Source organism: Salminus brasiliensis, chromosome 1 (assembly GCF_030463535.1).
Source record: "Salminus brasiliensis chromosome 1, fSalBra1.hap2, whole genome shotgun sequence".
NCBI classification, from domain to species: Eukaryota; Metazoa; Chordata; class Actinopteri; order Characiformes; family Bryconidae; genus Salminus; species Salminus brasiliensis.
In genome coordinates, this window is record NC_132878.1 from 9,974,684 (window position 1) to 9,997,693 (window position 23,010).

The 23,010-nt window shown below is 41.6% G+C and overlaps 2 protein-coding genes across 5 annotated transcripts in view; both read left to right on the forward strand.

Annotated features, from left to right (window-relative positions):
- mlxipl (MLX interacting protein like) overlaps positions 1-11,449 on the forward strand; it is a 36,081-nt gene extending 24,632 nt beyond the window's left edge. Inside the window, exons 8-17 of one of the 2 annotated variants that reach the window (XM_072662842.1) lie at positions 603-754; positions 2,384-3,086; positions 3,190-3,263; positions 4,569-4,809; positions 5,338-5,426; positions 6,329-6,448; positions 7,076-7,203; positions 7,586-7,709; positions 8,517-8,646; positions 8,896-11,449. In XM_072662842.1, the coding sequence (XP_072518943.1) occupies positions 603-754; positions 2,384-3,086; positions 3,190-3,263; positions 4,569-4,809; positions 5,338-5,426; positions 6,329-6,448; positions 7,076-7,203; positions 7,586-7,709; positions 8,517-8,646; positions 8,896-9,020 (1,886 nt within the window). In that variant the 3' untranslated portion in view covers positions 9,021-11,449. The remainder of the gene's footprint in view (positions 1-602; positions 755-2,383; positions 3,087-3,189; positions 3,264-4,568; positions 4,810-5,337; positions 5,427-6,328; positions 6,449-7,075; positions 7,204-7,585; positions 7,710-8,516; positions 8,647-8,895) is intronic. The other variant, XM_072662843.1, reaches the window with a different exon arrangement.
- A 2,574-nt stretch (positions 11,450-14,023) lies between these two features.
- Positions 14,024-23,010, forward strand: part of srrm3 (serine/arginine repetitive matrix 3) — a 126,228-nt gene continuing 117,241 nt past the window's right edge. For all 3 annotated transcript variants that reach the window (XM_072661859.1, XM_072662012.1, XM_072661934.1), the window contains exon 1: positions 14,024-14,171. The gene's annotated coding sequence lies outside the window, so the exon portion shown is untranslated. The remainder of the gene's footprint in view (positions 14,172-23,010) is intronic.

Sequence of the window (23,010 nt, forward strand, 5' to 3'; positions counted from 1 at the left end):
ACCTTCAGCAGCCAGCAGGCTTTAAGAAGCATCACATACACTAGTTGGAAACATACTGCCAATAGAATTGGATGCTCTGAAGAAGCTACACATTGGCCTGAGGTCACCATGCACAAAGCCAAGCAACACAAGAGCTACAAAGCCCCTCAGCATTGGACTGTGGAGCACTAGAACTACATTCTCTGGTGACAATAAAACCCCGCTTGACTTGACTTGAATTGATGAAGCTTTATCAAATACCTTTTGGATGAGATAGAGTGCCAGAATGAATCATCCAACATCAGTACCTGAGATCAGTACCTAAGACCTTATACACTTGTGGCTGAATTCAATCAGAGAAGTTAAAATGGCACAGTGCTCACAACATGTTCTGATTGGTGTAAAGTGAAGTCATTTTCTATAGAAATAACCTTGGACGGGCGTCTATACAGCAGACATTTGAAGTTTTAATTACATGGATTTTTTGATAGTTTTTTAGCCTTAAAATGAACTGCTGGGAGGACCAGGTTTTGAAAAGCTTCCCAAGCAGAAACTGACCTTATAAGCCTGATGTCATATGGCTGAAATCATTAATTCAACTGAACTGACCCCACGTCTTGCAGACATCTTCATGAGTTACCGTGGCCAGCCTCTGGAGCAGACAGACTACGCTGACTGTGGCTTCTTTGAGAGTTCGTCCAGTGCTCCGTTCTCCTCTAGCCCCTCCACTGTGGGCAGCACGCCTCTGATGCACACAGGATCCCAGCTTACACAGGTACACAACATACACTGTGTAAAAGTAACCAGTGCTCTATGAATACACACCGCTCTGAAATACGAACACTGCGATGCTCCAAAACATAAACTACTACAAGTGCTGCAATAAGCTAGTAGTGCAGTTTACAGACAGACTGTGTTATAGCTAGCTGAAGCTAGATGGAATTAATAGTTACTTCCATGAGATAGCCTAGCCTTAAAGATAGCCTTAATGACCTGAGGCTAAAAGTGACCACCTGCACATACACTTTTTTCTGATATATTACTTTTCCATCAAAAAGTTGCTGTAATCCATTAGGCAGACAATGTAGAGGAGCCTGCAGATGTTTAATAGATTAGCGATCCTTCGTGATATTCAGTAAAGCAACTTTAGACCTTCATTAGTCTGTAGAATTTAATGCACTTGATATTTCCAACAAAGTTAAGTTTTATTGTAAAGTTTAAATGTGTGGTTATAAGTAGCGCTGGGCAAAATGGCAATATTTTTATTTTATTTATTTTGTATGTTAAATATATTATATCACAATATTAAATACATTTTCATGATAGACATTTGAGATATTTGAGTGTTATTTTTAACACAGACACAATGCACCAGTAGTAGTGTATCAGTACAAGATTTTTTGCTCAACATTTGCTCTCCATCCAATTAAACAGGACTAATTTCACTCTCCTAATGAAACAATGCAGTAGGTCAGTGTTTTTTAAGCTCTGAGGATATCCACAATATGCTCATAAAGGTTTATTGTGTAGCACAATAACAGAATTTATATTTTATCAATTATATTTAATATATCATGATACAATAAAAATATTGTCATATTGCCCACCCTTAGTTAAAAGTTTGTTACTTTGTGGTGATTTAACATTGTAATTTATGTTCACAGCAGAAGCCTAGCCAAGTACTGTATCCATAACATGAAATATATGTTTGTCCTCCAAAACAAAAAATTTGTCCACCTCAGGTATAAATTCCTTATTAATATTGCCCTGTTTATTTAGACCTGGGAGCCATATTTACAAAAAAAAACATTAACATCAAGTGATATGGGGCAGGATGGTACATGACAGGATGGTAAATATCCTAAAATGGCTGCAGGTTCTTCTTGTGGGCAAGTTTCTGACTTAACTTACAAGCCAGTCAATTTGACACATATGTTTATTTGCATTAATAATGTAAATATTTTAATAAAAACTGTTTATTAAAACATATTTATTTTGCGTGTCAGGGTGGTTGGGTTAAGCTTGACGGACCCTATCTAACACGAAAACGCATCAACTAAACAATTTTTAGCCATTTTTTTTTACATTTTTATACCATTTTTACAACTAATCATATTTTTTTAGAATAAATATATCTTACATAGACAGGGACGTGTATAATCCTTCAAATAACCTTTGTGTGGTGACATGGAAATGGCCATGTACTAATAGAAAAGGATTATCAGTGTGTTATACTTTAAGAAATAGAATTTTCTCATATATTATCTTATATTATCTTAAATTAGTATCTTTAAGCTTTGGGAACACCCTTTGGCCACTTGTTTTTGTGCTTAATGCATCTCATCAAATGTTATGGACGCAAATGACAGCCGCAGAATGACTCAAGTGATGTTTATGTCCACAGCCCAGTTTGGCAGCTGAAAGTCTGGCACAGCCCTCCTCAGCAGTCAGCTTACCAAGCCCTGGTTACTTACGGCAGCCTTTGAACACCGACATGACCTTCGATACCAGCGCCATGACCTCCGAGCCCAAGTTCAAGGCTCACTCAGAGTACAGCCCCCCTGGCGAGTTTTCCCATTCTCTCTGCCTCCCTCCCAGCATGGACTCGTATGGGCAGCAGCAGTCCTACAGCGGTCCTGGCATAGCCATGGCAACTTCACACATGGCCTCCACGTCCATGTCACAGGACAACCCTTACCTTCAACCCTACCCAACTAGCTGTCTGAGATACAGACACCCATCAGCCAACCAATCAGGGAGCAGCATTCCTGCTACTTCAACCGTCATCACCCACACGGGATCTGCCGTAAACGTCTTGCCGCAGGACTCTCTGCAGGGCCAGAGCTACCCTAGCCTGACTGACATGCTGCCCCAAAACACGTGTGTCTCTTTGGGCTACCAGTCAATGACTGTGACCCCGCACCAAGCAGCCCTGCCTTCACCTGGCCAAGCCCACTGCTTCTCTGTGCCTCAGCAGGTGGGCAGAGGGAAAAACAAACAAAAGCCTGGAGGCGCTAAATCGTATCCCACGCAGGTAGCAGCATCTCCAACACAACCCTCACAGAGTAGCTGCCTGGCCAAGCTCCTGTCCTCCAGCTCTCAAGAGCGTATGTCCTGGAGATTATGTATTTGACTTAATTTATCTATTTGTCCTCCTCATTGTTTATCTCAGTGCTGCAAGTGTCACTGTTTGTCCTCAATTTGGTTTAGGAAAACCAGCGCTGAGTTTTGACGCACCATTTGTTGGGTCAAAGAGCCACAGATCGACTTCTCCCATCTCTGCAGTAAGTGCTCGCAATTTCAGTCCCTTGCATTTTTCAAACTACTTTTGTCCCGTGTGTATTTTTACAGACAATAGTGACTGTAATAGGAAAAAAATTCTGTGTCGGTTATTCCACTGTGGGCTTGCAACGCTGCTACTGCACTTTCTAACCTTGGTGTATCTGCACCATAACTGTGTAATGCTGCGCAACCCGAGTCATATTTGTGTAACAGCCTGTAATATTACTGCTTTCCCTTTCAGTGACGCTTCTGTGTCTCTCAGCTGGCCCAGAAATGCACATTTAGCACTGTCCACAAAAGGGAACTCATAGCATGATTTGTTTTTATAGCAGTGGTGTAAAAGTGAATATGCTCCCCATACAAATTCTCACATAATGCTACATATTTACAATACATGATGTTTATCACAATATTATTTACTGACAAACATATTGCCCCAGTGAAAAAGCCCCAGTGCTATCTCAATATCTCAAATTGCCCACCTCTACTTTGTATGATGTGATCTTGTCTGTCGTTTTACTCCTTTTTTAAAACAAATAGGTCATTTTTGGAATATTTTATTTTTTTGTATGATAAGGAGAGTTGCTAACTTAGCAATAAGCAGACTGGCTAACACAGCTACTATAAACAACTAGAGAGATCTGTTCCTGCAGAAACTGTGAGTGTGGTTGTAGCTCAGCAGTGTTGCTGTGATATAGGTGTTGGTTGCTAAGGTGTTGCTATGGTAGCTAAAAAGTAAAAACAGGGTGTTATTTCAAGTAGACCAGTGTCAAGAAGCTACAAATCGATAAACAGCAGTCCATAAATGACACTACATGCCTACATTTAGAACTTATATTATCTGGGCTGGGATGTAGCGGAGTACAAATATTGGGAATATGGATCCAGCATTCAGAAATTAAGCTTTTTCAGTCCATTTTACCTTTAGAAAAGGCTTTTGAAAATACCATGTTCAAAATACTGTTACTATTAATAAAAATATATACAAATATCTTTAAGAAACACCATCAGTTGTAGTGGTAATGTAGCTAGTTTTTAATTGATGTGCTCTAGACAGGTTGTAGGATATTTGTCATTAAAAGGAAGCCTAATGAGTGCAAAGTATTTTGCTCTGTCCTCCTACTTAGTATTATCACCAACTTGGTGTTGGTTGTGGCATGTGAGTCTACACTTATTAGACATAAAGTTTGTCAGTCTGTCAGTTGTAGACCTCAACCTTCATCTTGTTATATACAGAATAAGCACGTTACAGATTTGTTTGTTAGAAATAACCATGTTTATAACCTGGTTCTGCTTTTTCTAAATAGCAGTCCACCAGCAGCATGTCAGCAGGCCGAGGAGGGCCGCAAGTATCCCAGCATCCTCCATGGCCCCCCGCAGAGATGCTACCATTGGCTTCGCTGCAGACACCCATACTGCCCCAGGCCAGCTCCTCCCAGAGCTCCACTGTCACCTCCCTCCTCACACAAGGACCCCCGCTCCTCATCCCCAAGACTGAAAAACTTTCCCCCATCCAGATTCACGCTCCAGAGAGGTCCAGCCTAACAGGTACACTGGAGTGTCTTAACCCTATAGCTGTTGCCCTATTCCACCTTCAGCGATTTAGCCCAGCCCATTTAGCCCACAGCATTTAAGCCAATTCTAGAGTGTTTCATCCTGAAACAGTATGGGGTGTCTAATCGTATATATGGCTTATATCATATATGTCTTAAAGACACAGTAACAGAAACAGCCTGTTCAGTTCTAAGGGAAAAGTGAAGTTGGTGCAAAAAAAACCCACAAATATTATAAGCAGACCTCTGTAAAATATTCAAGACAAATTCGGTAAAGGCCGAGGACATAGGCCCATCAAAGGTAGTTATGTAATTACATAGGTTGTTGCATATTTCCAATTGATTTGTAGTCTGTATAAGCAGTTTTCTTATAAATGCAACACTTGGTTTAGGAAACAAGACTTTACAAACAAAAGTAATGTAATCAATTTGAGTCCCTCAAACAATAAAATCAGTTTCTGCATATATAGACTAGCAGTCTTATTCATTCATTCAGGCTCTTTTTCTTCCGTTTGATTTTCAGTGAGCTTTTCAGGAACCTTTGGCTCAACGTCCCCAACCAATCCCCAAGAGAAAACCTCAGAGTCATCACACAAGACAGAGCCTAATAGAGTAAGTTAACAAACCCAGTCACACACATATATAGACAGTCAAATCAGAATATTATGACCACCTACCTAATAGTGGGAATAACCACCCTGATGAGACATTGTGGCATGGACTGTTTTAGCTGATGGAAGGTGTTCATTATACAGGGTAACTGTCCACTGATTGATTGCTCTGTACCATTCAGCCGCGTCGCCATTCCCCTCAGGCATCAGTGGTCTGTGGGGCACCACTGTTATGCCATGTGTGAGAAATTCATTCTCGGTACAACTTGACTACAGCGCCTCTAGAACATCCCACAGAGTCATTCCTAGCTAACATGTCAATGTGGGGCCTGTATGGGTATATGGGTGGTCTATGTTGGCCCCACATAGGGATGCCAACCAGGGTCAGTGATGGAGAGGTGGCAGGGGTTAATGAATGGTTGTACACTGTACATGGGGCCTAGATGGGAGCCAAGTGAGATGAAGGAGGGATGCAATGATGGGGCCTATTTGGGAAGCCCAACCAGGGCCCAGTAACATTTACCTGTATAAACCAGCCTACCAGTTCCTCCCAGTTGAGTCCCACATGAGCATGTTGGCTGGGGTGGTTTCCGTGACGCTACCACCCTCTATGATCACCCCTGGTTTGTAGTGTATGCTGCCTGGGACATCATTTATGCCAAGTGACAGGGATTGCTGCACATATAAATATATAGATGTTCATTAAAACATCTCCAAAGCTCTTCTCATTGGAGTCTAGTATTATTTATATTATTATATTTATTTATATTCCCTTAGTAGTAGTAAAATCTCTTTATCTCTCCAGTGCTGAGATAGGTGGTTTTAAATAATGTGCTTAGGTGCCTAAAACCTCAGCACAGCGCTATGTGATGTGGATGTTCCTCATATTGTTCTCTATTACAGACAGACACACGACGAATCACACACATATCTGCTGAGCAGAAGCGAAGGTTTAACATCAAACTGGGATTCGACACCTTACACAGTCTAGTGACAACACTCAGCTCTCAGCCCAGCATTAAGGTAATTCAGCTGCAGAAGCTGTATCTCCAAAAGGATGCAGACGACCTTTGTGACTAGTGCATTCAGCTATACTCAGATGTATAATCTCCCCTTGCCAAAAAAATGGGATGCTCCGGAGCAGCTACGTCCACCATACCCAATGCCAGGCGTCAGATTAATGGGTGTAAAGTCCCTCTAGCAGCATCAGGCTGTGGAGCAGTGGAACTGTGACGTCTAGATTAATGAGGCTCTGTCCAATACATTTGTTCGATAGCCAGAATTAATCATCCAGCATCAGTATCTGACCTTACAAATGCTCTCGTGGCTGCAATCAGATCTTCGCAGCAATCTAGCAATGAGGAGATGAACAGAGGAACACAGTCAGAACAAGCTAATGAGAAGACCTGAAAGATCTAGAGCCTAAAATCTGCCCATTAAATCTGTCCTTAAAGAGCAGAAAATGAGGGCAAACCTATGATTTTATGTGTTTCCAAGAGGAAATTACCTGATTTTGACAAGTGCTGCTTTTTATTAAGCTTTTGTCAAACTAAGGAACTGTTAAGAACTGAGCACCTATGTAGAGCATGTAAGCTTTTATGGTAAGTCATATTTGTGATGGATTTCTCTCTCTCTCATGCTGTCACTCAGATCAGTAAGGCCACCACTCTACAGAAGACGGCGGAGTACATCAGTAAGATGCAGCAGGAGAGAGCACAGCTCCATGAGGAGGCGCAGAGACTACGAGATGAGATCCTGTCACTCAACTCTGCCATCAAGTGCGAAAACCCCCTCGCCTCCTAACATTCTGAAAGTGCTAATAGTTAATGGGAGTCAGTAGGTTTTCTTTACTGTGATGTCAGTCAAGGCTATCTTACAAAGACCTGTCTTGTAGTGTTTTTGTTGCTCTTATGTTTGTTGTGGTCGAAAAACGACCAGTGATGAATGAGGGTAGTCAGGCCTGGTGAACTGCTCATTAATTAGGCATGTTAATCAGGAGGAGATACCACTTTGGTACTGGGTAATTTTGCAGTACCCCCACATTTGATATTTCTGTGCATACACATTGTAAAAGTAATGAAACTAAGTTTCATTGTTGGTACATGTGTTTGTTCATGTGTGTTTCTACTAACATTCTGATGTGTTTTCTACTGTGTTCAGTGTGTGTCAGCAGCAGCTCCCTGCTACAGGCGTCCCCATCACCCGCCAGCGCTTTGATCACATGAGGGAGAAGTTCCGTGAATACGTCAGGCTTCAGACACTGCAGAACTGGAAGTTCTGGATCGTATCCTGCATTGTCTAATGGGGGCTCCACTGACTGTAGTAGGGATAAGAGCATCTCTATCATTGGGAATCCAGGCTTAGCACTCTGGTAGCTGCACTATGTGAAGTGTAGCGTAATGGTGTTTAACGCAAGTCATATCCTGTAGTATTACTGTACCACCAGTCCATATGTTTCTTTTATTTTTAGTGATGGTCCAGTATCTCTCAGCTTGTCCAGAAATGCTGTGTGGGGTGTGTTTTTAGGGGTGGCTCAAAGTGTAAAATTCACTTCCCAACTGTAGAGGGAGCATGGTTCCAGGTTTCTCCTGGATGTCCTCAGCCAGCACGTGGATGTGTTCAATTCCATCACCAGGTCACCTGATTTAACATCACTAAGCACTGATTTGCCAGGTGTTGGATGGTAACTATAAATAATACTAGACTCCCATGAGGAGAACTTTGGAGATTAGTTGATTAGTTTTTTGTTTATCTTTTCATTTGTCTATCCTCTAAGTGGAAATGTGTGTGTGTGTGTGTGTGTGTGTGTGTGGTGGGGGGGTTGAAGCATCCACTTAGAAGCAGCACAAAAGCACAGAACTCCAGTTCAGGAGTTCACCTCCTCTTTACAGTCGTTAAAGGCATGGGATCCACTAGCAAATTACATGTATGTACTCTGTGTGTGTGTGTGTGTGTGTGTGTGTGCACGATAATATGACTATTTAGACTTATTTTTATCAGAAGCTATTGGCTGGATTCTGGGCTATATTTCTGTATGTGCTGCAGATTTAATACATTCAATTCTGAGTGTGTTCCTGAACTCCAGTACCAGTTCAGTGTGATTATGGAGCCCCTGTTCGAGTCCTATAATGGCATGGTGTCCACGGCCAGTATGGAGGACCTGTGCCGGACCACTCTCAGCTGGCTGGACCAGCACTGTTCCTTGCCTGCCCTCAGACCCAGTGAGTACAACAACTCATGGCCTTTCTTTATGTGTGTGTACATTTAACATTGAGAAGTGTAGACCTGCTTATCATAATAATTAATACATTTAGTGTTAAATTATGTCAAATAGATACTTTTTCTGATTGTGCTCTAATGATTGTTGCAGCTCTAAAACATCAGATATTATCATAATTATTATTCATATTATTATTATTTCCACCATCATTATTAATAATATACCAATACCGTTGTCTTCCCTCTCTCAGCTGTTCTGAGCTCACTCCGCCTGCTCAGTACCTCCACATCCATCCTGACAGACCCCAGCCTGGTTCCTGAGCAGGCCACTCAAGCGGTCACTCAGGGTCATCCTTCTCACAGTTACAACCAATAGCAGAAGGCTGCAACAAAGGACAGACAATTAATAACACTCTCCCTCACACCTACATCCAGCATCGTCACCAGCATAAGTGCATCATAAGTACACAAACCAATCACGCGCGTGCACACACACACAAACACACTAATGTTAATGCACAATGCCTCAAGCATGCTCACACAGCCGTTGCTTCATGTTCATGTATGAATACAACACTAATGGTCATTTTGCATTGCTTTCAACGAGTAATGTAACCTTCTGCAAGATTTTAAACAGTCAAATTCAAAACTGCAAAAATTCAAAACATTTGCTGCCAGCTGCAACATATCTCTGCAAACAGTGTGTTTTTCTTACAAAATTGTTTTGGCACATTTTTTTATTGCACAAGTCAATTCTGCATTGAGTTAATCTGACAGGGCTTCATTTCCCAAAGCACTGTAATACATTCTGTACTGTAACACCATACAGTGACCTTTGTTATGATATCTTTAGGAGCTTAAGCCCCAAAACAGTTTGATTTAGGCCTAAAGAGAGTTCTACCTGCTAAAATATGAGTCAGCAGAGGTGTGTTTTTTTTTTTGGGTGTCTGTCTGACCTTTGCTTTAGTTTTGCACTGGAGTTAAGAGGCTATTGTAGCTAAAAAGTAATGGAAATGTACAGCCACCCGTTTATTATGTACAAACTGCCGGCCTGCATCATCATACTCTTACCTCAAACCGTGCTAGTTATTCAAGAGCCCGAATCACAGTAATAACAACACTCATTTTGCTTTGCTGTTGACTGATGTGCATCGTTTACTCCCAAGTCCATAGAGAATGGAAAAGTAGCAACCAAAATACGTTGTTTTGAATTTATGACTGTGAGGAAAAACGATCACTTATATTTCCATACAGTCGTATTCAAAAGTTTGGGCGCCCCGGATCAAATGACATGTTTTGTTGGTTTTCTAGTGTAAGTGTAAATATTAGAGCACATCCTCTACAAAGAAGACACTTCTACACAATTTAATGAGCAATTCATGTTTACTTGTTTAGATTAACATTACACAAAAACATGTTGTACAAAGGTTATGGTACATCATTTGTAATATTACAAACCATATGAAACATATTGAGCAAAAATCTTTTGTGTTTATTTAACAAATAAATAAAATGTTACTAAATGCTCTCAAAGCTCTAGAAATGCCCTCATCAGTTTTCTTTTGTAAAGGATCTGCTCACTTTTTTTCACTTAAAAGATCAACTACACATGTCATTTCACCAGAGGTGTTCACACCTATGCATGCGACTATTTATCCTGCCTAATCAGTCTGTAGCAGTTTAGTCCCACCATTTCGGGGTATAGTCATTAAGGGGAGCTATGTTCGTAACTGAGGACAGGGTGGCCAATCAAAGCAGAGCTCATCACATATATTCTTCACAAAGGAACAGACAAAACGCAACCTGTTTAACTAGAAGCGGTCAAGATAGACTGGAAACTGGTCATGTCAAACTGACTTAGGACTGTTGTTGGTGGAAAGACTGTTATAAGCTGACCAAAACGCAAGAAAATTGTAGGATATGGGTCCTGAAAGTCCAGTAATCTCTTACTAATAGATTTGCTTATGTGATTTTAGACACTGTAGACTGACTGTTATATTGTTGTTGTCACACAAAATCCTTGTACCTCTATTTACCGCTGTTTTTGTTTTTTTGACATTGTGAATCTGTTGTGAATGAATGGACCAATAGAAATGCTCCAAAATTACATGGAATCATTTTTTTACATTGACTTCCATTGAAAGTTAAGAAGGTATTTCCTTCTTCTGTAAGGTTGCTATATTTGATTTTTTAAGATGCAGAGTTTTTGCGTGACCATGACAAATGTTTCAGCCTTAGGTCTGTTTTTTTCTGACAGCATATCATAAAGGATGTTTTAACAACTTGCCACGGTTTGAGGCTGGTGTGTAGTTGCTTATGCATGTAGTTTGCTTAGTAAGTCAAGTAATGCATTTGCTAATTCTGCAGGAACTTTTAACATTTACATTAGGCCGAGTTTGCCTGTTATAAAAGCATTATTACTAACCGAATATGGGCAGATGCTGAAAGTGCCTACGTTTATTAAACCCACTGGTAATGTAATGTAGGCAGCCTATCAGCAGTCAGGATTTTGGAACAAGCAAGGTTATTGGCTTGCTGAGGCTAAGTCAAACTATTTGGTGTTTATGCAAAAGTAGTTCCAAGTCATCGCAGGGAGATTAATATACGTCCTGTGCCTTCTTAGCCTTCTTAGCCTTCTTCTTATCCTGTTTGATTGTTACAAAAGCTATGGGAATGCACTGCAGCTGTTTTATTTAACCATGTGTTTCAATTCTCAGGTTATTACTCGGGTGCAAACTTTCAATCAGCTAACCATGTCTTGAAGATTACTCCTTAAAATAAAAGAGCTGTTTGCTTCTTTTTGAACCTGTTATGACTGTTTTTTCTTCCGTACAGCATCTGGATACATGTACAGTTCTGGCCAGAGTCCATTAACAAGAACTGTGTTTTAATCAGTTATGGAGAACAAATGCAAACGTTGACTCAGCTCATATGGACATGGACATACCACACATTTACAGTTATGGAATTTAGCTGACGCTCTTATCCAGAGCAACTTACAAAGTTACTCGGATTACAGAAGTGGGCCAGTGTAGTGTTAGGAGTCTTGCCCAAGGACTCTTATTGGTCCTTGGGACAGACCGGGAATCAAACCCCAGTCTCCCACATGGTGTGGTATCCACACCAACAGCGCAACAGATTTATTTATTTGTTGTCCCGCCCAAGAATTCAAGGGCGTGCAAGCTACCAATATAACTTGTGATACATCAGAATTAAAAACAGAATAATGTTGTGATTAATGCTATTAAACTTTTTAATAGATTGACGCCACTAAAATATATATTTTCAGCGGTCAACAAAATCCACATTTCCACTTAGCTCTTTCTGCCAGCAGGTGGCAGAGGCGAAGCACAGAAAAACAGCCTCCATGTTACCCAGCTTGGAGAGGGGGGGGGGGGGGGGGGGGGCAAAAGCAATGCAGTGCTTTTCAACACATTAATGATTAATAGCTTAATATATTATGACAAGGACAAATGCCGAAAAAGTGTTTTCATAAATATTAGTCCATTTCACCTTTGTAGTTTTATTAGGAATTGAAGATTTTATTCTTTTTGGCACAGTGACCAAATGCTCCTATCACCCTGACCCATGGTGTGATTTGAACATGTTCTTACACTCTGTGCTCAAGTAAGCTCAAACAGCATCTGAGGGGGGGTTAACCTTTAGATATGGACATCAGTGGGTTAATAATGATTTCCAAGTTGTTAATACTGCTTATTGTAAGAAGTAGATGCAAAACCCTGTAGTACTGGGGAATCTGTTCTTAGACTTATTGTGTCTATTATTTACTTAAAATAACATCTTACTGGTCATAAACACAGTCTTTTACCACGTTAAGCTTGTTTTTCTTGTGCTTCTCATTATTTAATGTTACCAAAATCTATAATTTCAATTGTCTGCTGACAAAGAGAATGGCCAGACTGGTTGGAGCTGACAGAAAGGCTACAGTAACTCAGAAAACCACTCTGTACAATTGTACTGTGCGGAAAAACATCTGAGGGCAAACAATACCCCCAATCGTGAGGCTGGTGGGCTGCACCAACAGGAGGCCACGCTAGGTTCCACTTTAATCAGCCTGCGCTGATGAATCTGGATGTCTGCTGAGGCACCTCACCTCAAAATTTGGCACCAACAGCATGAATCCATGGACACAGCCTGCCTTGTCAACAGTCCAGGCTGGTGGAGGTGGTGTAATGATGTGGGGAGTGTTTTGTTGGAATGCTTTAGGCCTGTTAATACCAGTCAATCATGACTTGAATGAAACAGACTATTTAAGTATTGATGCTGACCATGTGCATCCCTTCTTGACCACAATTTATCCATCTACTAATGGCTACTTCCAGCATGATGGTGCATTGCGTCGCAAAACAAAGGTCTCCTAAACTGCTTTCAAGAACATGGGTAATGAGTTCAGTGTTCTTCAGAGGTCTTCCCAGTCCCAAGATCTGAATCTAGTAAAACACCTTTGGGATGTGGTGGAACAGGACACTCTGAGAAATGCAGTCATGTGAAGACAGAGCAGAAGTTTGAAGGAATAGGAAGAACTGAGGCTGTTTTGAAAACAAAGGAAAGCCCTGGCCAGTATTAGCAAAGTGTTCCTAATATTTATTTGGTGAATATTTATTAAATACTGTGCTACATACACAGATCAGCCATAACATTAGTACCACCTGCCTAATATTGAGAAGGCCACCCTTGTTCCACCACAACAGACCTGAGCGTTCAAGGCATGGACTCCACAAGACCTCTGAAGGTGTCCTGTGGTGTCTGGCACCAAGACCTTATCAGCAGATCCTAAAAGTCCTATAGGTTGTGAGGTGGGGCCGCCATGGATCGCATCAATGATCCTTAGGTGCACATAATTCTCTCACCCGTTCACCAGTTGTCCTTTCTTGGAAGAATTTTTGGTAGATGCTGACCACTGCATACTGGGAACACCACCTGCCTGATGTTTTGGAGATGTTCTGACCCAGTTGCCTAGACATCACAGTTTGGGCCTTCTCAAAGTGTCTCAGATTCTTGTGCTTGCCCATTTCTCCTACTTTTAACACATGACCTTCAAAAACTGACTGTTCACATGCTGCCTAATATATCCACCCTTGACAAATGCCTCTGTGGGTGAAGATAATCAGTGTTAGGTGATAAGCGGCATAATAAATATATCATATATCTAATAAATAAATACAAATACGTATTAAATATAATGCACCTGCATAGATATTATGCAGGAAAATACACTACAGGTTTTATATTCAATATTATACGATGAGTGCTAGTGATGGGACTGTACTCGGTTCTTGCCAACGCTGCAGTTCTCCTCCGTGACTCTAGAGGGCAGCACCCACCCCTCCCCTCCCGTCTGAACCGTTATGAAGCGGAGCTGCTGGTGCTGCCGCTGTCCAGCACTTCAGCACGAGCAGCAGCAGCAGCAGGAGCAGCATCGCGAGGACAGCGGACGGTTCGGTCGGAGCCCCGCGTCAGCGCGAGCCTACAACGACACGGGAACGCGCACCTCGACCACGAGCAGGTAACGGAAAAAACGGTCACTAGACGGACAGCAGCGGCGGCGACGGCGGCGACGGCGGCTGGGAAAAAGCCCCAGATTAGGGTATTGTTCAGCAGGGAATCAGGGCAGGGGCTTCGGGGCGGTGGGAGGCCGCGGGTGAGCGGTGTTTTGGTGGGGTGGGGGGGTGGTCTCGCTCGCTCGCGTCGTGTGGAGCTGGCACTGAGCTCGTCTCACCTTCTCACCATCTCCTCGTTTCCACTCTTTCTTTCAGTTTCAGCCTTTTAAACGCTCCCCAGCAGCTTATTTCAGCGTTATCTGGAGAAGAATGTCTTTAAAAGCCGAGTAGAAGTGTTCAGCTGGAGGTGCTGGTGGTCCATTTTTATGTATAGCTGGCTGGTGTGGTATTTTCAGGTTATAACTTCTGCTGTTATGGTTTCTCAGCTTGTTTATGGAGGAAAGTCGTGTTTGCCCCCCTTTCTCTTCTCTTAACGGTAGCTGGAGGACAGTAGCTATCATCTCCAGATCTTTACTGAGCATTATTTGTGGTCAAGTTGCTGCAGCATCTCTCACCATAGCCCTCCTCTGTACTTCTCTGGGCTTCTCTGAGCTCCACATCCTCCAAGGATGGAGTCTCAGTGTCAGGATCGCCCCCCCAAGCGAATACAAATGACAAACTATTTTGACTTACCCTCGATTTTGGAAGAAATTCCAGGTGTCCCAATACATTTGTCCATACAGTGTACCAAGACTGTCTGGAAACTGGGTTCAAGGCCCAGATTTGATGACCTGAGAACCTGACTCTTCATCTACAGAGTGTTAACTCTGTCATGTTGGGTAACGAATATGAGCTATAAAACATCTCGTATAACTACTATTTTAGCTTATTTACGGTAGTAAGTGGTACACTAGCTCAATATCCTCATGTTGTTCTACACCCTCAAGCGATAAACACAACTTAGCATTAGCTAGACATCTTCCAGATTTGACATCCTGGATTTTGTAATCAGTGGAAGTTAAGAAAACTGTAAACTGTTGATGTAATTGATTGGCGAATGCACAAAGACAGCTTGTCTAGTGCTTGTAGAGAAATACTGCAAAAAGAAAAGGACTATCTGGAGCAGATAAATATGATGAACCTATATGGCAGTCGTGGACTAGAGGGGTATAAAGCCCCCCAGCATTGAGCCGTGGAGCAGTGGAGCTACTGTGTTCTCTGGAATTATGGATTGGGATGAGTTTGGGAGTCTTTTGTCACTGAATGTAATCAAATTATGCTCCTCCAAAATCTAGTAGAAAGTCTTCTTCCCTGGACAGTAGAGACAGTTACTCCAACAAACTATTTTAACTTACCCTCGATTTTGGAAGAAACTCTGAAGGAGTAGGTGTCCCAATACATTTGTCCATACAGTGTACCAAGACTTACAAAGCCCAGGTCTGGAAACTGGGTTCAAGGCCCAGATTTGATGACCTGAGAACCTGACTCTTCATCTACAGAGTGTTAACTCTGTCATGTAGCTGTGAAACCTCTCTTATAACGAATTCATTAGCTTGTTTGTGGTTGACTAAAGCCCATTAGCTCCATACTTCACTGTTTTTCAGTGTTCGGGTCGTTTCCTGAGTGATAAAAGCTATTTAATATCAGTTAGAGAATCTCATTATTTACAAAGCTTTGCATAGAGAGTTTGCATTTGTTTATGATAAAATATTATTAATTAGCTCAGTATCCACCCATTTTAGTGTTATCATAAATTAAACAACTTAATATTAGCTACAAAACATTTCTTAATATGGAAATCTTCGTCTTCAGAGACACTTCTTATAGCAGCTGTGTTAGCGTATTAGCTATGCTAGAATAACAAACAGTAGCTCAATATCCTCCTGACTGTCAGTGCTAGGATCTCTGCCAAGCAATTAAAACTATGTAATATTAGCTAGAGAATTATTTTTATTATCTATAAATCTTTATCAAAGTGTGGCTGTGGTCGTAGAGCTGTTTTTAACTAGCACTCGTTCTGCTATGGCTAACATTTCTTAGCATTTCTTAACATTTCAACATTTCGTTCATATATGTACATCTTGATTTACTCATAAAATCTATCTAATGGTAGCTAGAAAATATCGTCATCTACAGTTCTTTGTCAGTAGGGAGTTTGTCTGTTTTTAACGATCGCAGTTTCTGTTTTAGCTATGGCTAACATTAATCTTGTCTTCTCAGCTTGTTTACGTTAAACATCATACATTTGCTGCCTTTTCTACATACAATTATTTCATGCCTAAGTTGTTTATAACTCTCATTTTCTCATTTGGTTAGCATTATTAAAACTCTCTTTGTAGCGCCAGTATTAGCTTGTTTATGGCAGACTAATGCACAATAGCGCCATATCCTTCTGTTCTTCAGTGATAGAATTGCTTCTCAAAGCTATAAAAGCAAATTAATATTACCTAAATAATATCTGCATCTACAGTGCTTTGTCTACAGACAGTTTGTCCTTGTTTCTAACTGGCGCTGGCTTTTATTTAGCTGTAAAACCACTGTTTATAGTGGTTGGATTATCTTGTTTATTAAAGAATAGCGGAAATTAGCTCTCGTTTTCGAACCTATTCTGACATTACATGCACATCCCAAGTGTATAGACTGTTTTCATACATGTACATCTTTATGTCCTCTGTGGTTTAACCACAAAATCTTTCTAATATTAGCCAGAAAATATCGTCATCTATAAATCTTAGTAGTCAGTAGCAAGTTTGTCTGTTTTTAAGTAGCACAGTTTCACAGTTGTTTTAGCTATGGCTAACATTAATGTTGTCTTTTTAGCTTGTTTATGTTTAACATCATACACTTGCTGCCTTTTCTCATATTTTTCCAGTGTTAAATGGAGCAGTTTAATGTTAGCAGGAGGAAAATATCTTCACCTACATACAATTATTTAATTCTTACGTTGTATGTAACTCTCACTTTTACGTGTTGCTATAAAAATCTCTTTGTAGCTCCAGTATTGGCTTGTTTATGGCAGACTAATGCACAATAGCTCCATATCCTTCTGTTCTTCAGTGATAGGATCACTTCTCAAAGCTATAAAAGCAACTAAATTAATATTACCTAAAGAATATCCGCATCTACAATGCATTGTCCTTGTTTTTAACTGGCGCTGGCTTCTGTTAAGCTGTAAAACCTCTTTTTATAGCGGATTATTTTTAGATTAGCTTGTTTATTAAAGAATATATATGAAATAGCACACATTAGCTCCCGTTTTCTGACCTATTCTGACATTACAAGCACACGCTAAGTGTATAAACCACCTTGATATAAATACACCTGGATCTACCCAGTAAATTACCCTGCATATCTTTATCTAGGCTGCTATCTTGTAATTCTCTGTAATTGGGCCATGAAGCTTTTACTCGTGACCCTTTTTCATTCAGTACCAGTTTCTCTTGGGGTACAATAAAATAGGTACATTGGCTCACAGGTTAATGACGCAACGCCAAATGGGAGTTAATCTAGATAGTGGTCAGCACATTAAAATGTCCTATAACCATTGGACTGATTTATACCCGGTCTGAGTCAAAATCTTTGACTTGACCACCACTATCATCATCATCATCATCATTCTTATTGTAATTCGTCTACAGTCTAGGCTGTTTGCATACCCCCCCTTTTCCCCACCCCTTTAATCTGAGGCTGTTGTTGTTGGCCTGGGCTTCACCCCGACATAAACAAGGAAGGGTTGCCAGATGCCTTGGGAGCTTTTCTGTCCATCTGGACCATTTTAATCACTTTTATTGCCCTTTCTGTTTTACAGTATGTTTGGAGTTTCAGATCGGGTTGGTTTTGTAGTGAATGGGGGAATTTTACACTGCGGTTGGGTTGAAGAGCAGGGTCAGGTCAGTCCAATCTGACAACCCTGCACTGTGCCTGTTTCTGTGTGCTGGCTCTGCTCGCCACCACCCCGCCAGCACACGCGCCTTATTAATGGGTCACCGGAGCCGGGAGCCTCAAGGAAAGTGGGCAGTTATAGGAGGTATGATTGTACCCACAGAAGGAGGAATTGCTATTTTATTTCACTAACATCGATTACTTCCAGCAATGTGACATAACCCAAATTCAGTGTGATGTTGTAGTGGCCTGGTTTTACGTACTGGACTGAAGAATAGGGATTTGTGATATATCTGTTATAGTACATACATTGTCTGGGCAGAAGTATTGGGACTTCTGCTGATTTAACCTTGCTTTGTTGGAGAAAGCATCTTCAGGGAGGGCTTTCTACTAGATCTTGGAGTATTGCTGTGAGGAGCTGATTTAGTATTCAGTGACAAGAGCGTTAGTGAGGTTAGGAGGTTGGATGATCACCCCCCTATCTCATCCCCAACTGAGTAACTCATCCCAAAAGTATTGCACCATCCACCATTACCGAGAACGCAGTTCCACTGCTTTACAGCTCAATGCTGGGGAAGCTTTATACACCTCAAGTCCATGCCTGGCATTAGGCATGGTGTGTGACCTCTGGGTCAACAATGGGTGCAAATTAAATAAGCTGAATGCATTCATTAGAAGGGGTGTTCACAAATATTTGGACATATGTGTGTGTACCTAATGATGCATAATTATTTATAAAAAGTATAGAACACACTAATAAGAGTCTTTCGGCAAGACTCCTAATGCTACGTTCACCAACCTGTGGTACATACATTTCTCCAGGCTAAGATTGCCAGCCAAAGGCTGTAAAAAAAAGTTACAGCTAACTTACACAAAACTACCAGATTTTAAAATGTGATATTTGTAAATAATAAAATACTCCATCTAAAATTAACTTAATTAAGTAGGCACCCACACCAAAGCCATCACAAATAGCAGCTGTACTACTTTAATGTAGCTCACAGCTCCCACTGTCCATCTGTAGCTTTTTTTTTTAGTTCAAAGGGATCCTAAAAACCCCATTTACACCTGGTCACTTCATGTATCTTGAGTATCAGGACTATATCTGGATAAGTGTAAACGCACACAAGACACATTAAATACAGCTACAATACTCCGATCACTCAATCCACTTCAGGAGGTGGTCTGAGATGCACTTGAGTCACATGTTATAGCAGTGTAAACACATCCATCTCTTCAAAACGGATTCCACAACCAAAACTCCTCCCAGTACATCAATCAGACTTCAGTCTGACTGACCGGAGACGCATTTGGCTAAAATCTTATAAGGAGACAGTTCAGATACTAGTTACATGAAGTAACCAAGTATAAATAGGGCCAGAAGGAGTTCGGTAGAACCTAGCAAAACGTACTTTCCGTGCTAATATGATGATGGTCGCACTACGAGATGTCCACTGCAGCACTGAAGAGAACTCAGTACTTATGGTTTTAGGCCTAAACTTCTACTCGAGTCAATATTTCATTGACGTATTTGAGGTTGTTTTATGCTACTCTGCCTCTCTGTTATTAGGCTGTGCGGGTTTCAGTAGGTCAATAAGCAATTGATCCTCATGTAAACACAGACTATTGTACTTCCACTAAGGAGACCCATGCAGAGTTTGTTTGTTCTTCTGTACCGGCTAATGCATGACTGCTGGATTAAATAAGAGCACCATGACTGGTTGGACCATGATTTTGGTCCTTTGGTTTGGGCCGTGGTCTGAGGCACCTTTACACCTGCTATTTTGGTTTAGATTAAACCAAACAAGGTAGGTGTGAAAGCACCCTAAGTCTCGTTTTCGTCATTCCTGCTCCACATAACAGTGTACTGTAGTCATACTGTAGTGGGGCAGTGGTGGCTCAGAGCACCGGTTAGAGCACCGGGCTATTGATAACAGGGTTGTGAGTTCGATTCCCAGGCTCAGCAGGATGCCATCTGTTGGGCCCTTGAGAAACAGTGCTCTGCTCCCCGGGCGCTGGAGTTGGCTGCCCACTGCTCTGTGTGTGTGTGTAGGCACTGCCCCTAGTTTCCGAGGACCGAAATGAGCTGTGCCAGAAATGCACTTCGTTTCGGGCTCAGTGCTGATGATGGCTGTCAAGCCCAGTGGTTGTGTTTGAGTGCTGAAGTGAAGCAGGTGTCTGCAAGTCATCTGAACTGCAACCTTTTGTTTCATACCAAGCTTTTGTCACGGAGCTTTTGCTGCTTTCCACAAGTCGTCTGATGCTCCATGTGCGGTGGGATTTGTCTCTCATCCACCTTTTGTGCTCAAGCTTCCTTCTGTTATTTTGCCTGTGGTTTGGCAAGCCAGACGTCTGCCTTTTGTCAGAAAGTCTGGTGCAATTTGAACCGCCAGGAACCGCCTACTGTGACAGGAGGGAGATATGTGATTGACATATAGTACGACCTACCATGAACCTTTCGTTTTGTGTTTGTTTATGAGGCGGGTGGAGGTGGGTGACAATGCTGACAGTCACACAAACAGACCCATGGGAAACAAAGTGGTATGTGTAGAATTGTGGGCAGAGTGTAAAAAGGTGAAATCGTCTAGTAAGTCCTCCCAGAGAGGTTATAAACGAGGAGACCGGTCACTGGCTGAAATGCTGGTTAGGTTCTCGCCATGTTCAACATGACATCTGTTTACAAACACAGACCCGCCCTTCAACAAAAAGAGCCAATCAGCTTATTGTGTATGAATAAACTCCCACCCCTCAACAAAAAGAGCCAATCAGCTTACTGGTTACAAATAAAATCCCGCCCTTCAACTAAACAAGCTAATCAGCGTATTGGTTACAAATAAAGTCCCACCCTTCAACAAAAAGAGCCAATCAGCTTACTGGTTACAAATAAAGTCCGGCCCTTCAACTAAACAATCTAATCAGCGTATTGGTTACAAATAAAGTCCCACCCTTCAACAAAAAGAGCCAATCGGCTTGCTTGTATGCGCCGTGAGTGGAGAAGGGTTGATGATATTGCGGCTCTGGACAGACCATGTCAAAATAAAAGTCACTAATACAAACCAAGCAGTAACACAAAATACTTTCTGACTGAAAGCTAAAGTGACCGTCTCCTATTTGTCTATCTTTTATCTTTTTGTGCTGATCTGAAGAATTATGGGAAAACCAATTTACTTATATTACATTTTATTGCTGCACATCCTTGGTTTTAAATTTTAAATGAAAGATTTTGGAGTTAGTTAGTATTTTGTATTATAGTTAGTATTATTAGTTATGTTAGTATTTTATATTAGCAGGAAAAGTCCATTAAAATAGTGGATTTCTGAATTAGCTCCTCATCTTTGTTGTCTTCACTGTTAGTTAGCAAATACATAAAACAACCTCAAACTAAATTTGAGTTATTTGGTAATTGAGCGATTCATAATTCAGTTTTTTCAAAAATCTGCAGATTATTTAACTCTACAATCAAAATAGTTGTTTATTGCAGCCCTGCTTAATAACCTTGAGAACATCTAGAAGAAATGTTGAATGAGCATTGTGTCTGCAAACTTTTGGACACATGTATAGTGTGTTTTGATCACCGTCTCCTCTCTCTCCTGCTCTTTTTGCCACTGTTTTCCTCTGTTCTCAGTGTCCTCCATTTCATCAAATCGGTCCTCCCCTCCTCCTCCCCCTGCCCTACTTCTCTTATCCCTCATTCCCCTGAAGGACACACATCACCACTGGGGGGGATGTTCAGTGTGTGTGTGTGTGTGTGTGTGTGTGTGTGTGTGTGTGTGTGCGTGCATGTGCGTGTGTGTGTGTATGCTGTGTGTGAGTGTGTTGTAGAGAAGTACAAATGAACAGATGATAAAGAAGAACCAGCAGGCAGGTCCTGGTGTTCCCACATATGGGTCTTCTCAAACTGCACAGCTGAATGTGTTTAAATGCTAAACTAAAATCTTCACAGACACCGGGGGTCTCTCTCTCTCTGTCTCTCTCTCTCTCTCTTTCTCTCTCTCTCTCTCTGACCTCCTTGCTCTCTCTACTGATACTGCTGATAGAGAGGGTGCTATCAGAGACAGAAACAGATGCTTCACTGTATTTGTTTACATAAGGCAGAGATTGGGACAAAGAGAGGGGGGGGGTGGAGGGAGAATGAGGCAGAAAGGTGAAGAGAGAGAAAATGAGAGTGAGAGGAGAAAGAAAGAGAGCGGGAGGGAGGGAGGGAGTTGATTGGAGAACGAGGGAACTCCTTTCATCTTTCTTGTTTGTATTTCCTCTTTCACTCTACACCCCTCCCTCCCCTTCTCTCTAACTTTCACGCTGAACTGGGACAGATATGAAAAAAGAGATGGGGAGAGCAAGCGGGAGAAAAAGAGACCTATAGAGAGGGAGATGAAAGTGGAAGAGGAAGAGGAGGAAAGAGAAGGAATTAGAATGGTGGAAGATTTAGAGAGAGAGAGAGAGAGAGAGAGAGAGAGAGAAGTGAGGAAAGGGAAAGAGAGATAGAAAGGTGGGAGAAAGGGACAAAAGACAGAGAGAAAGGTAAGAAAGAGAGAGAGAGAGAGAAAGAAATAGGGAGAAAGGGGGAAAGAGAAAGAGAAAGCAGTGAGGAGATAAAGGAGAGAGAACGAGGGAGAATATGGGAGGAGGGAGAAAGAGTAGGAGAGAGAGAAAGGGAGAAGGGGGGAGAACGAAATTTAGGTATGGAGATAAGAGGCAGAAAAGAGAAAAGGAATGGAGGGGGGAAGGGGGAAAGAGAAGGAAATGCAGAGAGAGAAAAGGGAAGGAAATAAGGAGTGAAGGAGGGAGAAGGAGGAGGAATAGAGAGAGAGAGAGAGAGAGAGAGTTGGGGAGAAAGTAGAAGAGGGAAAAAGAGAAGGAGGGAGAGAAGAGAAAAAAAGAAGGAGAACGAGTAGGAAAGATTGAGAGACATAAAGAAATAAAGTGAAGGAAAGAAAGAGGGAGAGAGAGAGAAGGAGGCAGAGAGAGAGAGAGAGAGAAGGA